General features: G+C 40.6%; 1 protein-coding gene across 1 annotated transcript in view; it reads right to left on the bottom strand.

Moving 5' to 3' along the window:
* LOC149848322 (phosphatidylserine decarboxylase proenzyme 3-like) overlaps positions 1-16,004 on the bottom strand; it is a 227,461-nt gene extending 211,457 nt beyond the window's left edge. Inside the window, exons 1-2 of the mRNA XM_089990766.1 lie at positions 15,733-16,004; positions 15,561-15,640 (exon numbers count right to left, since the gene is read on the bottom strand). Of these exons, the coding sequence (XP_089846892.1) occupies positions 15,561-15,640; positions 15,733-15,942 (290 nt within the window). The 5' untranslated portion in view covers positions 15,943-16,004. The remainder of the gene's footprint in view (positions 1-15,560; positions 15,641-15,732) is intronic.
* Between the last annotated feature and the right edge of the window lie 430 nt (positions 16,005-16,434).

The raw sequence follows: 16,434 nt of genomic DNA, 5'->3' as shown, positions 1-16,434 counted from the left end.
CAATTCATGCACAAAGAGGCAATATACCATTGACAACGCTAGTGGAAATCAAACATGAACAGAAACCACTACTCCTAAATATAACCTTGCATGTAGTGTGAAATGATATACAGTTTTAACGTGTTCTTTATAATGTGTATGGATCACCCAGTATAAGATACGTAAGATTGTTCAAGCAAGACATAGTCCCTCAATGAAGGTATGTTTACTACTGTTTCCCTTTCATAATACATTATTTCAAAAGAGAAATCACAATCCACAACAACCCACGAAATTCTGGGCTTATAAAACAAAATGGAATCTGATACAGCATATACAGATTTTAGTTAATCTGGAATCCAACGCAGGCATCAAGAACCCATGTTATTTCAAGAAGTTAAAGAAGTTAAAGGAATCTATGTTAGGTTGTCCTGATTGAATGGAAATGATCAGCCGACAGATTCAAGACGCCCTGCTTCACATATTATTTAGAATCCAACGCAATAGGTTAAAAGAAATCAATCTAACCAAGAATAATCAAGCTGACCAACATCATATATGATCAAGAAACCATTAAGCTTAAGAGAAGGAAACAAATCCGAAAACCCATCTGATTAAAAGCATATACGATCAAGAAAATCAATGTTTTCTTGAGAATGAATCAAATCAGTAAAAAAAATGACCCCCACCGTTCAGACTTGAAGATTTAGAGCTTGGCCAGCCATACCCCTTTTTCCTCATGACCCTCGCGACCCTCGCGACCCTTGCCGGAAATCTCCAGCCCTTGGGATTGTTTTTCCGGCAAGCAGGGTGAAAATAAACCCTGAAATATGGACAGCCATCAGGTGTCCCTTTGTCGACCCGACCTCACCTCGAATCAATCGATACCCTACAATATCAGAGCAGAATCCTACCTTTTCTTTTCCGGCGACGGACGAAGAAGAACGAGGCTGACGACCGAGCTCAGGTACCCCCCCCCCCAACATTGTGCTTCTTGTTGCCGACTCTGAAATCGTTAAGAGAAGAGGGATGAGAGGCGAGAGACGAGAGAAGGAATTTGAGAGGAGAGAAACGCGAGGGCACAACCTCCTCTACATCCCCCCCCCCTTTATCGTGGTGATCCCCCATCTCCGATGGACCGGGAGAGTCGGTTACCTCCTGTAACCCCTCCCCTCCCCCGATTTGCCATTTCCACTTCTTGAGTAAGAATCGTGCCCTAAGCACGATTCTGAAACTCGAGTTTTAATAAAACTCAAAACGGGTTCGGGTCCGAACCCGATAACCTACAATGCCGGATCCATTTTACCGTGGATCCTGATCTATAACAAATTATTAACCCACTCCACCCCTTGGATCCTCCATGATGTGGGTTCGAAAAGACACCACTTGGGCAAATCCTTAAATGGATCCATTTGGGTCCATAGGGATTCGACCCAACCCATATAGTTCGTACCCTATTGCCTACTCCATTTGGATCCAGTGAAGGGATCCAAGACCCAAATCTCCCTATTTTTCATAGTTATTACATCCTCACCCCCTAAAAAAAAATTTGTCCCCGAAATTTACCTGACAGAAAACAAAACTTTACTCGAACATATTGGGATACTTCTCCCTCATACTAGCTTCAGGCTCCCACGTGCTTTCCTCTATACCATGATGTTGCCACCTCACCTTGACGAAAGGAATGACTTTAGATCGTAAGGCTCGCTCGCTTCTTTCCAGTATTTCCACCGGCTTTTCGTCCATCGTCAGGTCTTCCTTTATATTCACATCCTCATATTGAATGACATGAGACCTATGTCACACGGACTCGGCTAGGGAGGTGCCGCACCCGAGTCGACACGCCCTGACACGGGTGCGAACACGGGTGCGGCTTCGGACTCGGTCAACACCGAGTCGGACTCGGTCAACGAGTCGAGGCCGAGTCCGTCCACATTTTGGACTCGGTCAACTTTGACCGAGTCCAAAAATGTCTATTGAAAAAACTAAAAAAACGATTTTTTTTATATAAAAAGGGACAGTTTACAGTGTTGTGCCTGTTTACAGTGTTGTGCCTGTTTACAGTGTTGTGCACTGTGCACAGTGTTGTGCACTGTGCACAGTGTTGTGCCTGTGCACAGTGTTGTGCCTGTGCACAGTGTTGTGCCTGTGCCTGTGCCTGTGCACAGTGCGCACAGTGCTGTGACTGTGCACTTTTTAAATAAAATAAACTAAAATAAAATAATATCTTTTTATAAAAAATAAAATAAAATAAAATAATATATATAATATATATATATAGCTGAGTCCCCGTGTCCAAAATTTTTAAAATTACGCCGCACCCGTGTCGCACCCGCACCCATGTGACATAGCATAAGACGGATCATGTAGATATTTTCGCAACATCGAAACGTGAAACACATTATGTATTTGCGCATACTGGGGAGTAAAGCAATATGTTGTTTTTCCAATCCGTTCCAGAATCTTGAAGGGTCCCACATATCTGGGACTTAATTTCCCCTTCTTACCAAATCGAAACACACTTTTTGTGGGCGATATTTTCACAAAAACCCGATCTCCCACACCAAAAGTAAGTTCTCGGCGCCTCCGATCAGCATAACTCTTTTGACTACTCTGAGCGGATGTTAATCTATCTCGAATCATTTTGACCCGCAGAGTATAATGTTGTATTATAATTGGTAGTTCTAAATAACGTTCACCCACTGCATCCCAATAAATCGGTGATCTGCAAGGTCTTCCGTACAAAGCTTCAAAAGGAGTCATACCAATACTTGCATGGTAACTGTTATTGTAAGCATACTCAGCCAAAACCACATGCTTATCTCATTCGCCCTTCCAATCTAGCATACAAGCTCGCAACATGTCTTCGAGCGTTTGAATAGTCCTTTCTTATTGAACAGCTTCAGCTTGGTACCCAATGCCTGTTGTAACTGACTCCAAAACCGAGAAGTGAACCTTGGGTCACGATCTGATATGATTGATATTGGTACCCCATGTAACCGAACAACCTCTCGAATATATAGATCTGCTAGATGTTAAAATGTAAAACTGTACATATATGTATATATAATAATATTATATTATTATATATATATAAATACATTTTTCATTTCTTTCTTTTCTGTATTTTTTTTCCTTTATTTTTATTTTTTGTCTTTATGTCATCTAGTTCAGTTTGAACTAGAATGACTGTTGCTAGTCAAGTCCTGTCCAGACTTGACTAGCAATAGAGTTGTTGGACTGACACAGTCCAACAGCTCTTAATAGAGCTGTTGGACTGACACATTCCAACAGCTCTAAATAGAGCTGTTGGACTGTGCCCAACAGCTCTATTGAGTCCTCTTTCAACTGTGTATATAAAGGGGTGCAACCCCTCTTGTATTTCATTCCAATGCTTCTTAAGCAATTGGTTTTTCATATCAATAAAGAATACATTTTTATTTTTATTTTGTTTCCAGTTATACCCTTTTTAAGGGTTATGCTTTAGTGTCATTCTTGACACTTGCTCTTGTTAATCAAAGCTCGTGTTTCGAAGATCCCCATTTCATTTCATGGTATCAGAGCCGCGGAAGTACTAAATCTTGAGGAAAAGCTGCCTCGGTTTTCGTGCCCGTTTGCAAAAGTGTTCACCACTTGAAGAGAAGTGTTTTATCACTTCATTAGAGAAGATTTCACATCTTGTTGTATTGTTTTTTTTTTTTTCTTTCTCATTTTCCTTCTTGTTTCTCTTCTATCCCTATTCTTTCTCTCCTTGTAATCGATGGATGACAATGATAAAGTCACCATCATGCCTATGAAACTAAGCGATACGAACAATGTAACATGGGCTTCAATCATGAAGCACCATATATGGGGAAAAGGCTTATGGGGGATTGTGGATGGTTCCGATTCGGAACCTAAGCTATCTCTTACTAAAAAGGAGGGAGATAAAGAGGTCCCTCTATCGGAAGAAGAGAAAATCAAGGCTATTGCCTCATACGAGAAGAAATGGAAAGAATGGAGAATATCTCATGCGAAGATAATGTCATGGCTAATCAATAGCGTTGACATTAAAAAATGCTCAAGTCTTGCCAAATTTGATCATGCCGATAAGGCATGGGAATACCTTAAGAATATGTATTTCCTTAAAGATATTGCACACGTGTGCAACCTCCAAGAAAAAGTTCGAATGATGACACAAGGAGACAAAACTATTCGTGAATATTACAATGGGTTGTCCGAACTTTGGGAAGAACTTTCCCTTTTAGAACCAAAGTGGCATTGTGCCGAAGACATCGAGCTTCGTCAGAAACAACTCGATGCTGAACATTTTTACCAGTTTATCACTGGATTAAGGCCGGAATTTGAAACCACTAAATCGGCCCTACTTTACCGGGGAAAAATTCCTTCTATTGTTGAAACTATTGAAGAGTTAACAATGGAAGAAAATCGTCTCCGGAAAGGTTCTTTAAAAATTGAAGATGATTCTGTTTTAGCCGTGTCTAGACCAGGGAATCATGTTCAATCATATAGGCCTCCTCACTTTAACCGACAAAATGGTGACATGATAAGAAGAAAGTTATTTGTCATCACTGTCATGAACCGGGACACTACAGGCCACAATGTCCCAAACTTAAGGAGCTGAGAGAAAAAAGAGCTGCAATTGCTGGATCGGAGCCTAAAGATCAGGATGCACCAGTTTCCCTGGCCCAACTAATGGAGATTCTTCAGCCTCTCATCAAAGGTGCCTCTTCCTCATCTAAAGCTTCAACCGGCGCAGCAGCCTCATCTTTTTCTGATTTAGGTAAAATTTCTTGGCTTCTTGACTCTGGTGCATCTTTTCATATGACCCCAAATAATCAAAGTATATCCAAATGTGTTAAAAATAAAACAAGTGTGTCAAAGGTCTTTACTGCTGATGGGACTTCTCTTGAAATAGAAGGAATAGGAAATTTTGAAAAAATTTATAAAACAAAAAATTTTTTTATTCCAGAAATTAGAATGTTCCCAAATTAAATTTAAATCTTTTATCTGTATCTCAAATTTCTGATTATGGGTGTAATATTTTTTTTTCTTCTCATGGTTGTTGGGTACAGGATCGCCAGTCAGGCAAGCTGATTGGGGAAGGCCATAGAGAATGAGAACTATATTACATGGATTTTTTGGAAATGCCGAAGAAAGTTTTTTGTTATAATATTCAAAAAATAGAGTTGGAACGGTGGCATAAGAGACTTGGTCACCCACATATAGCCAAAATCCAACATTTTCCAAATCTAGGGAAATTTTGTAACTCTGAATCATTTGATTGTAAAGATTGTATTCTCGGCAAAATGAAAAGATTACCATTTCAGAACAGAACCTTTTTCTCTTCAAGACCACTTGAATTAATACACTCGGATGTTTGGGGTCCTGCACCAGTAATTTCTAAAGGAGGATTTGTTTACTATGTTATTTTTGTCGATGATTTCTCCTGACATACGTGGATGTACTTTCTCAAACATAAGTCTGAAGTATTTTCATACTTTCAAACTTTTCATAATATGGTTAAAAACAAGTTTCAAAATGATATTACTATTTTTCGCACAGATTCAGGGGGAGAGTTTTTATCCACAGATTTTCAAAATTATCTTAAATTGCATGGCATCACACATCAAAGATCTTGTCCTTATACACCTCAACAAAATGGACTGGCAGAACGAAAACATCGCCATATTATAGAAACCACTAGGACTTTATTAATAGCAAATCAAGTCCCTAAAGACTTTTGGGCAGAAGCTGCCTTAACTGCCACCTATCTCATTAATAGGATGTCATCTTCTTCGTTACAAAATATCACTCCCATTGAAAAACTTATGAACATTTCTCCAGACTACTCTAGATTAAGAATATTAGGGTGCAAATGTTTCATATTACTGACAAAAATGATAAACTTTCCCCTCGTGCGATTCCCTGTGCCTTTTTAGGATATGCTGAAAACCAAAAAGGTTATAGATGTTTTGACTTCAAAAATAATAAACTATATGTGTCTAGAAATGTTTCCTTTCTTGAAAAGAAGAGCTTCTTTGATTTTAGAAAATTAAAAGACATCACTGAGTACTCCTTTTTGCTAGATCTAACATCAACATCTGATGAATATGACCTTGACCGTAACTTTGATGATGATCAAAGAATTATTGATCTTAATGTTGAAAATGAAGAAGTTCATAGAGATACTAGTATTCAATATTCCAGGCGACAAGAGTCTAATACTCCGTGTGCACTTGAGAAATATTCTAACATTCCAACTAGACAATCATCCCGAATCTCGAGGCCTCCAGAAAAGTTTATATCATACGAGTCTTTCTCACCCACATATAGGGCAGTTATTGCATTAATTCACTCATATGAAGAACCATCCACATATTTTCAAGCAAAAAATGATATCAAATGGATAGAAGCCATGAAAGCTGAATTAGATGCACTTGAAAAGGCTTCTACATGGAATATTCAAGATCTTCCTCCAGGGAAGAAAACTATAGGATGTCGATGGGTTTATAAAATTAAAACCAAGAGTGATGGTACTCTTGAAAGATATAAAGCCCATTTAGTAGCCAAAGGTTATGCCCAAGAATATGGGATTGATTATGAAGAAACCTTTGCTCCGGTGGCTCGTATGACTACTGTTCGAACCTTAATTGCCTTAGCTTCTATCAAAAAATGGTCTAGTTTTCAAATGGATGTCAAAAATGCTTTTTTAAATGGAAAGCTAGTTGAAGAAGTATATATGGAACCCCCTCCTGGTCTAAGTATTCCTAAGGGTAAAGTCCTTCGCTTAGAAAAAGCTCTTTATGGACTTAAACAAGCACCAAAAGCTTGGTATGATAGGTTTAGTCGTGTTATGATTGATATTGGTTTTCAATTCTGTTTAACTGACACTGCTTTGTTTATTAAGAATTCTGATGCAGGGATCATTGTGCTTCTTCTCTATGTGGATGATATGATCATCACCGGAAGCGATAAACAGGGAGTTGAAACAATCAAAACACTTCTTAAATCTCATTTTGAAATGACTGATTTGGGCTTGTTGAGATATTTTTTAGGCATTGAAGTTGCTTATTCTCCTAGAGGATATTTATTATCTCAGACTAAATTTGCTTTTGATATTGTTTTCAGGTCTGGTATTACTAATGATAAGAAAGTCGACACTCCAGAAGCTGTTAATGTTAAAATGAAGATTGATGATGGAGAACTTCTTGCAGACCCTACTCCTTACAGACAGCTTGTCGGGGCACTTTCCTATCTATCCATTACCAGACCAGATATAGCACATGTTGTTCATACAACAAGTCAATTTCAACATGCTCCTACTTCTGTTCATATGGGAGCAGTCATGCGTATTATCAGATACATCAAGTCCTCTCTTTCACGAGGACTTTTCTTATCTTCCTCCTCTTCTCTTGATTTAATTGCATATACTGATGCTGATTGGGGAGGTGATCCCAATAACAGACACTCAACCACTGGCTTTTGTGTCTTTTTAGGAGAATCATTAATCTCGTGGAGGTGTAAAAAGCAGCAGAAGGTATCTCTCTCATCCACCGAAGCTGAATATAGAGCCATGGCAACCACGACCATGGAAGTAGTTTGGCTCCGACGACTGCTTGCTGACATGGGAGTTGAAGCAACAAAGGCTTCACAAATGTGTTGTGACAACAAAAGTGCGATCTATATTGCCAGTAACAGAACATTCCACGAACGCACCAAACACATCGAAATGGATTGTCACTACGTCAGAGAGGAATATCTACACGGGATAATTGATCTGTCATATGTCACTTCAGAATATCAGTTAGCAAACTTCTTTACAAAGCCTCTCGCTGCTCCCCGATTTCACTTTCTCTTAGACAAACTTTCGCTCATTGTACCGTAAGTTTGAGGGAGAGTGTTAAAATGTAAAACTGTACATATATGTATATATAATAATATTATATTATTATATATATATAAATACATTTTTCATTTCTTTCTTTTCTGTATTTTTTTTCCTTTATTTTTATTTTTTGTCTTTATGTCATCTAGTTCAGTTTGAACTAGAATGACTGTTGCTAGTCAAGTCCAGTCCAACAGCTCTTAATAGAGCTGTTGGACTGACACATTCCAACAGCTCTAAATAGAGCTGTTGGACTGTGCCCAACAGCTCTATTGAGTCCTCTTTCAGCTGTGTATATAAAGGGGTGCAGCCCCTCTTGTATTTTACTCCAATGCTTCTTAAGCAATTGGTTTTTCATATCAATAAAGAATACATTTTTATTTTTATTTTGTTTCCAGTTATACCCTTTTTAAGGGTTATGCTTTAGTGTCATTCTTGACACTTGCTCTTGTTAATCAAAGCTCGTGTTTCGAAGATCCCCATTTCATTTCACTAGACTCTCCAGAGATTGGACGATCCTTATGGGTAGGAAATGAGCTGATTTTGTAAGTTGATCCACTATTACCCAAATATGATTGTATTGTCTTCGTGTTTTTGGCAAACCCACCACAAAATCCATAGTGATCTCTTCCCACTTCCACTGAGGAATCTCCAGTTGCTGCATCATTCCTCCAGGTTTCTGATGTTCCATCTTGACCTGCTGACAAGTCAGACACTTTGAGACATAACTTGCAACCTCATGTTTCATACCATTCCACCAATACCCTCTTTGTAAATCTTTAAACATTTTCGTACTCCCTGGGTGTATGGTGTACTTGGTTTTATGTACTTCTTCTAACAGTTTTCCTTTCAACTCGGGATTGCTAGGAACCCAAAGTCGCTTTTGCATCCAGATACTTCCATCCTCTTTCAAGGTAAAATGTGAGTTTCCTTGTTGAGCCAATATTCTAAACTTCTCGTACTGTGGATCCTCCTTTTGACCATCAATAATTCTAGTAAGGATCTCAGGAAGAACCACTAGATTTGATAATCTGATGTTTCCTTTGTCGTCCTCACACGGCTTCCAGTCAATAAATGCTTCCATTAAATTCCATCGTTTACTCACTAAACTGGACAGTGTACCCTCGGTTTTGCGACTTAAAGAGTCAGCTACAACATTTGCTCTTCCAGGATGATAGGAAATTGAAAAATCATAATCTTTTATAAATTTCAACTATCGTTGCCGCATGTTTAACTCTTTCTGAGAAAAGAGATACTTAAGACTTTTATGATCTGTGAATACATCAAACGTCTCCCCGTACAAGTAATGTCGCCACATCTTTAAGGCAAAAACCACGGCTGCTAACTCAAGATCATGAGTTGGATAATTACGCTCGTGGTTCTGAAGTTGGCGAGAAGCATAAGCTATTACCTTCCCATTCTGCATCAGAACGCATCCCAATCATGTTCCTGACGCATTAGAGTAGACTACAAAACCACCATGGCCTGTTGGTAAAACTAAAACTGAAGCAGTTGTAAGTTTCTTCTTTAGTATCTGGAAACTCTCCTCACATTCATTCGTCCATTCAAATTTAATTCCTTTCCTTAGTAACTTGGTCATGGGCATGGCAATCCGTGAAAAATTCTCAATGAATCTTCTATAGTAACCAGCCAGACCAAGAAAACTTCTAATGTCACCGACATTCTTTGGTTGACTCCAACTCAATACAGCCTCAACCTTCATCAAGTCCACTGATATGCCATCACGAGATATAACATGACCTAAAAACATGACCTTCTCAAGCCAAAATTCGCATTTGGAAAATTTCGCAAACAGTTGATGTTTTCTGAGAGTCTCCAATACTATTCTAAGATGATCTTTGTGTTGCTCTGCAGTTTCTGAATATATGAGAATGTGATCAATAAAGACGATCACAAAAGTATCCAGATAAGTGTGAAATAGCCTATTCATCATCTCCATAAATGTCGCAAAAGCATTCGTAAGTCCAAAAGGCATTACTACAAATTCGTAGTGACCATACCTAATTCGGAAAGTTGTCTTCGGAATATTCTCACTCCTAATCCACAGTTGATGATATCCGGATCTGAGGTCGATCTTAGAAAATACCTTAGCTTTCTGTAATTGATCGAACAAATCCTCGATACGTGGTAGTGGATATTTGTTCTTAATTGTAGCCTGGTTCAACAAACGATAGTCTATACAAAGTCTCATGGAACCATCTTTCTTTTTCACGAAAAGGACTGGCGCCCCCAGGGTGATACACTTGGTCTGATAAAACCCTGTTCCATTAATTCTTGGAGTTGTTTCTTCAGTTCCTCTAACTCTGTCGGAGCTATGCGATATAGTGCTTTCGAAATGGGTGTAGTCTGAGGCACTAACTCAATTTGAAAATCTACCTCACGCCGTGGAGGTAATCCTGGCAATTCATCCGAAAATAGATCTGGAAATTCTCGCACCACTTCAAGTTCTTCTAAAGGAATGGATTTCGATTCACAGGAAAGTATATTCACCAAAAATGCTCTGCATCCTTGCCTTAAATACTTTTGAACCTTTAATACTGATATAGCTTTGGAGATTGCCACCCGTCGGGAGAGTCGAAACTCAACTTTTGGATGCCCTGGTCTATTCAAAATTACCTTCCCTTGACGACATAAAATCTCGGCATAATGCTCAAATAACCAGTACATTCCCAGTATAACATCAAACTCCATCATATCGAGAATAATTAAGTCAGCATTAAAGGTTTATCCTTCTAACACAATAGCTACCTCATGAAAGAAATTTATACATATAGAGTTATATCCTATAGGGTTGTACACATCCAAAGCATATTTTAGAGTTTCAGTATGTGCACCTAAACGTTTTGCAAACTCAATAGAGATGAATGAATGTGTGGCACCACAATCATACAATACTATTGCAGCATGACCACCGACCATTATTGTACCTTGTACCAATTTCGTGTTATCGAGTTCTTGCGCAGTAGTAGCGTAAACCCGTCCTGGTACCCGCTTTTGCACATTCGATGAAGGAGTAGGTTGTGGTGGTGGAGGTTGTTGCGATGTAACCCCAACTTGTCTCTTCTACATGTCAGCAGTCTTCTTACGACACTGTCGAATATAGTGGCCTATTTTGCCACAGTATAAACACGCGTCGGTGTCCCGGAGACAGGGTTGCCCATTATGAGGCCAGTTGCACTTGAAACATGCCTTGTTTTGTCCCTTTGATGTTGTGGAGGACGGTCTCCACCCGTGATATGTTGCTTCTTCTGCGGTGACTGATATTTCTTGCCACCAGGTGGCTGTTGTGTGGAAGCTCCCCTTTTTCCTGACATGCCACCCTGATCCTTTCGAGATCGCTCCCACTCTTCGTTCAAGGTCGTGGCTGCTTCGATGGCCGAGGCAAAAGTGGATGGCATGCTAGTCATTATTTTTACTCGCAGCCCATTTTTAATACCACGGATGTACTTAGTTGCTCGTGCTTTGTCATTGCCGAACAGGTTCGGGTAATATCGCTTCAAACAGCGAAAACGAGTAGCATACTCTATAAGACTCATATTGCCCTGAGTCAGTTCTTTGGGGGGGGGGGCACTGCCCCCCTATAACCCCCCGCCAGGGGCGGCCCCCCCTGGACCCTCGCCCGCTGACCGCGCAGCGGGACCCATGCCGGAGGGAGCCCTCGGACCCCCCTTCCTGTAAGGGCAAAAACAATGAATCAGGCTCAACAACTCATCACTTTCATCTTTGGGGACAACCATATAAGATAAAAAAATGGTAAAAAGTAAGTTGGGCATAAATGTCATCGACCTTAACAGCTACCATACATTCATACATATAGACTATACATGATATATATATATATATATATATATTTTTTTACATTTTTGCCCTTGTCGCACCCCCGCACGCGGGTTTTTTGGAAGTGCCAAATCCCCGCACCCGCACCCATGTGACATAGTATATAAGGGGATATGGAACAGGAATCAAAATGGAGTATCCATGTGACATAGTAAACAACCCATTTCCTCTTGTTCCTTAAATCTATTCTAAAAGTAATTTCTGAACTCCTCTATGATATCCTCCCCTTCCACCAGTGAACGCCCCAAAATTTCGAACCTTATAAATTCCTTGAAATAGTTGGAAAAATTCCTTTTCTTTACAGAGTTTATTTCTAAATCAGCGAAAACGATTTCTTTTAAAAGAAAAAGGACAGGTTTGACAACTTTGGGCACGTTAGCGAGAAAACAAAGATTTACCATGGACGATCTGCAATAATACTTAGGAAACCATTCCTTCTATTTAAAGAGAGTATCAAGTTTGTAGAAAATTTGGGTTTCCTCAAGAGAAAACCGTATCAAAAACCAAAAATGTCCAGGAGAAGCACTACGAGCAGAAACAGTGGATCCTTAAATCATCTCGCAGTCGCGCCATCGCCTGATGCACCTAATCGTCACCTGTACCCATGAGATGGGTTAGTTTTGCGAAAACTAGTAGGAGAGTACAAAGACAGAAAGAACTAAATTAGGCATAGATAATTTATGCAGCAAGTAGTAACGAGCAAACTAAGCAGATAGACTGAAGGAATAAGCTAAGTACAACAAACTGAAAAGGTGTACATGCTCAATTTAGTTATTACTTGATAACCGACCATGCGGGTACATACATGGCACGTGAGTCGAAACAGTCGAGTCCAAGCCGAGTGTTCATTATTTTAAGTATTTTAATATACCTCGGTTGTCTGACTGAATCCTATTCCTATGGAGACGACCAATGGTCGAGAGAGTAAGTCCCCAAGGCCTGATAGGGATGCATCCAACTTCTGCAGAAGTGTTAGGCTAACTTATGTAGCCCCTATCCCTCCCCCTATCCTCCGATGACTGGGGAAAAACGGGTCTTTTGCCCTTTTTGAAAGCCATAAATGGACTGTCCATCGGAGTTGGTACCCTTCGTCCTCTCTCTTGACGAAGCAAGGTTGAATTGAGCGCGACGGGGTTTCTTAGCCGTTGCCTCATTCTTCATGCTCTGGTCCATTAGACCGAAACGAGCATCTTGCCTATGAAGGCGATCCCACTCTTATATGTGTTTTCAACAACCTGCACTAAGCATTAATCGAGGTCATAAAACTCTCTAATCCAATCGTCGTAGTACTAACATGTCTCGCATGTTTTAGAAGTACACTTACGAGAAAAGGGATACAGGTCCTTAATAGGAGCCTCGGGAGTGTGTTTCGCAAAGATATAATGTTTTTAAAAACTATTTTAACATATCAAATCTTTCGAAACCACACACAATCTTGCCAACATAAGGCATGTGATTTTCTCGAATCTAACATCCGATGACGCAGTGTCTGGGTGTTATGTAAGTCACGACACTGGTTTTGGTAAATGGGTTTCACAAAGGAACCTATCACCCAACAACTTGGTCTTCCCCAGATCAAGGGTTTTCCCAAAACATATCGGGTGGAAAGAGGAATAGGTATTCCTCTCGAATACATTGAGTCTATGGCAAGGAAAAGAAACAAAAGATAATAATGCGAAAAGGAAGTGCCTGGGCGCGAAACGCGACGGCAAACAGGAACTGCGAAAGCAAGGGACAAGGATCGCGAAACCGCGTCCTTGAATTAAAAGACAGTAAATAGTAACTATGAAAGCAAAAGCCTGGGCGCAAAGCGCGACGGCAACAGAAACAGAAAGTGCGTAAGCAAAGGACAAGGACCGTGAAACCGCGTCCTTGAATTAAAAGACAATAAGTAGTAAATACGAAAGTAAAAAGCCTGGGCGCAAAGCGCGACGGCAAACTGAAATGCGAAAGCAAAGGACAAGGATCGCGAAACCGCGTCCTTGATTTAAAAGTGTACTTATATACATATAAGTATATAAATATATCATTAAGTCCTTTCGATTATCAATTATTTAAGCTTGATTTAATTATTTAAGTCCTTGTGCAACTTCTCCTACCTTGGACTATTGCGAGAATGAAGCCGTCTACGAACGTAAGTGATCGTCGGTTTAGTTCGCGGGGCGCGAACAGGCTCCGTTGCGTAACACTGCAAAAGTACGTAGTTTAGCATGTATAAAATGAATATAGGTAGGGAGAAAGCTCAGTTTCTCCGCAACTCAATGCAGGGGTCATCGGCCCCTACCGTTACGAAAGAGAACGGGGTAGGGTCCAATGACCCATGCCACTAAAAGGAGATGGGTGCATCGGCCCCTGCCGGATATCTAAAGGAGGGCAGGGGCCATCAGCCCCTGCCGTGATAATAGTAAGAGGGGCAGGGGCCTTTGGCCCCTGCTAAGTCTTCAAAAGGAGGGGCAAGGGCCTTTGAGGCCCTTGCTGGGTTTTTAAAAGGAGGGGCAGGGGTCGGGGGAGGCTCGTAGGCCCTCCCCTCTCCCCTCTCGTCTTTTAATAGGGAGGGGGCGCACACAGGGCCCGCCCCCTGTGTCGCCGGAGAAGCCCCCTGCCGTGGGCTGCCAGTCCCCTCGAAAAGGGTTTTTGAGGGGCTGGCACAGGTTGGATCCGGGTCGGGTCTGGACCCGACCCGGGTCCGATCTTTTTAAAAAAAAAAAAAAAATTAACTGGTTTTTACAACCAGTCTTCGCTTAGTCTTCAAAAATAGGAAATTTTGTTTGTTCATCTCCCCCAGTAAGCAACATAATGGAAATATTTGGTACTATGTCTCCTCCAAATAAGAACACACACACAACTCTTCTCAACTTAGTTCACTGACAACCATTGCCTCCATTTTTTTTCTGTCTCCTCTAGGAAGCAACATAATGGAAATATTTGGTACTCTGTCTCCTCCAAACCACCACCCCCCTCCCACCCGACTCTTCTCAACTTAGTTCACTGTCAACCGTTCCCTCCATTTTCCTTCTGTCAACCTGCATTCTTTAATATTACTAACAGGGATCTGATCGATTCTTCTATGTTCAATGCCTTCACATTGTTCACAACTTGAAGGTATGATGACCGACATGAACAGTAAACTTCACCAAAAGAAAATCAGAAATTTTGAGAATTCCAGTTTCTCTTAATCACAAACCTTTTCTGAGTTACAACATAAAAGATTTCCATTCACCCAATAAAAAAAGACAAGCAAACCAATGGACAACTGAACTAAACCAAATGAAAGCAGAAAATAATGAGAAGATTAGTTTTATTGAATCATAATTTTTTGATCAACTACAGTCTAAAAGCCCGCAAGGGTTTTTATTCATAAAATACCCAACGACTCCAACATGGACAAGATGCCAAAGAGAACGGATACGTATCAACACAGCCCAAGCAGAGACACCACATGGCAAACAGGAAAAGGTTGAGCTAATTATCAACTAACAATGATAATCATAGTGATGATGATGATCAATGACCAGTGCTTACAATAAAAAAAAAAGCATAACACATGGCAAATTAGAAAAATGTTGAGCTAATGATCATATAACAATGATAATCAAGGCGCGATGAACCATGACCAATGCTTACACTAAAATGCATAAATCCACGACAATTAAAACTACGAGAAACAAAAACTGCATAAGATCTATTCTGAGTTCGTAGTTCGTGTCCGCCTGGAAAGCTAAAATTCCATCATCATGAAAACAGGGGAGATTGTTAAAATAAAAATAAAAAAGAGGACAGCAATAACAAGAACAACTTCAAACCGACTAGATGTGGAAAAGGGATTCAACTGAACTGTTCAGAATTCTCGGTGCGAAACGTCCGCTCACCCAACGAGAGGCACGCGAACCACTTGTCTTCAAACCCCATCTCCGCCTGCGACCGCCATAACGGGATTCAGACTCAAAACTGAGCAATCGAGCAAGAAATTGACGGAATTCGAATAGTAAATGAGGGATTCTGATTACCTGTTTGATCTCGATGCGGGCGATGCCGTAGAAGTCGTCGAGGGTGAGGTTGCTTAGGTGGGTGGCTGGGGGGCTGTCGACGAGGCGGCAGTGGCGGTATCTCAGCCGTCGGTACAGGCCAGACAAACGGTGGCGATGTGCCCTCGTCTCGCCCTCCGACGACCTCGATTCCGAATCGGAGCCCGTCGATCGGAAGTGACGATTTCCCATCTTTCTCTCTCTCTGGAGGGAAGGAAAGGGGGCGGGTGGGTGATGAATCGAGGAGAGTTCAGCAAGAGCAGTCCAACGCGCGGCTCTTTATTTTGATTGCCTGGGGCCCTTCCTTCCTTTGGTTGCTTCATTGGAACAGGGGGACGGTTTGGTTGACACGGAAGCCAATAGGAGGTCGTGCCGAACTTTTCTTTTTTCTATGAAATGATCAAAATAGACGTGATCATTGGAAAATTTTACGGAGACGTCATCCATGTGTAGACTGTAATTAGGTGGTAATGTGGTGACTAAAATTAAGAACGGCGTTTTGTTATGTATATAATAAGATGATGTCCCTTTAGCTGGAAAAAAAAAAAGAGGACAAAATATTCCCAGAGTCTGACCGGATGGTTGATTTAAAACATAACTTTTTTTTTTATGTGGAGGGTATTTGTCGTAAGCTATTTGATCGCTGCGGCCACGTGGCAATGATATCCTTTATAATTCTTGGTG

Source organism: Nuphar pumila, chromosome 1 (genome assembly GCF_984573655.1).
Source record: "Nuphar pumila chromosome 1, dmNupPumi1.hap1.1, whole genome shotgun sequence".
In the NCBI taxonomy this organism is placed as follows: Eukaryota; Viridiplantae; Streptophyta; class Magnoliopsida; order Nymphaeales; family Nymphaeaceae; genus Nuphar; species Nuphar pumila.
The sequence above is the reverse complement of the archived record's forward strand: the minus strand, read 5'-3'. Positions and strand labels throughout refer to the sequence as shown.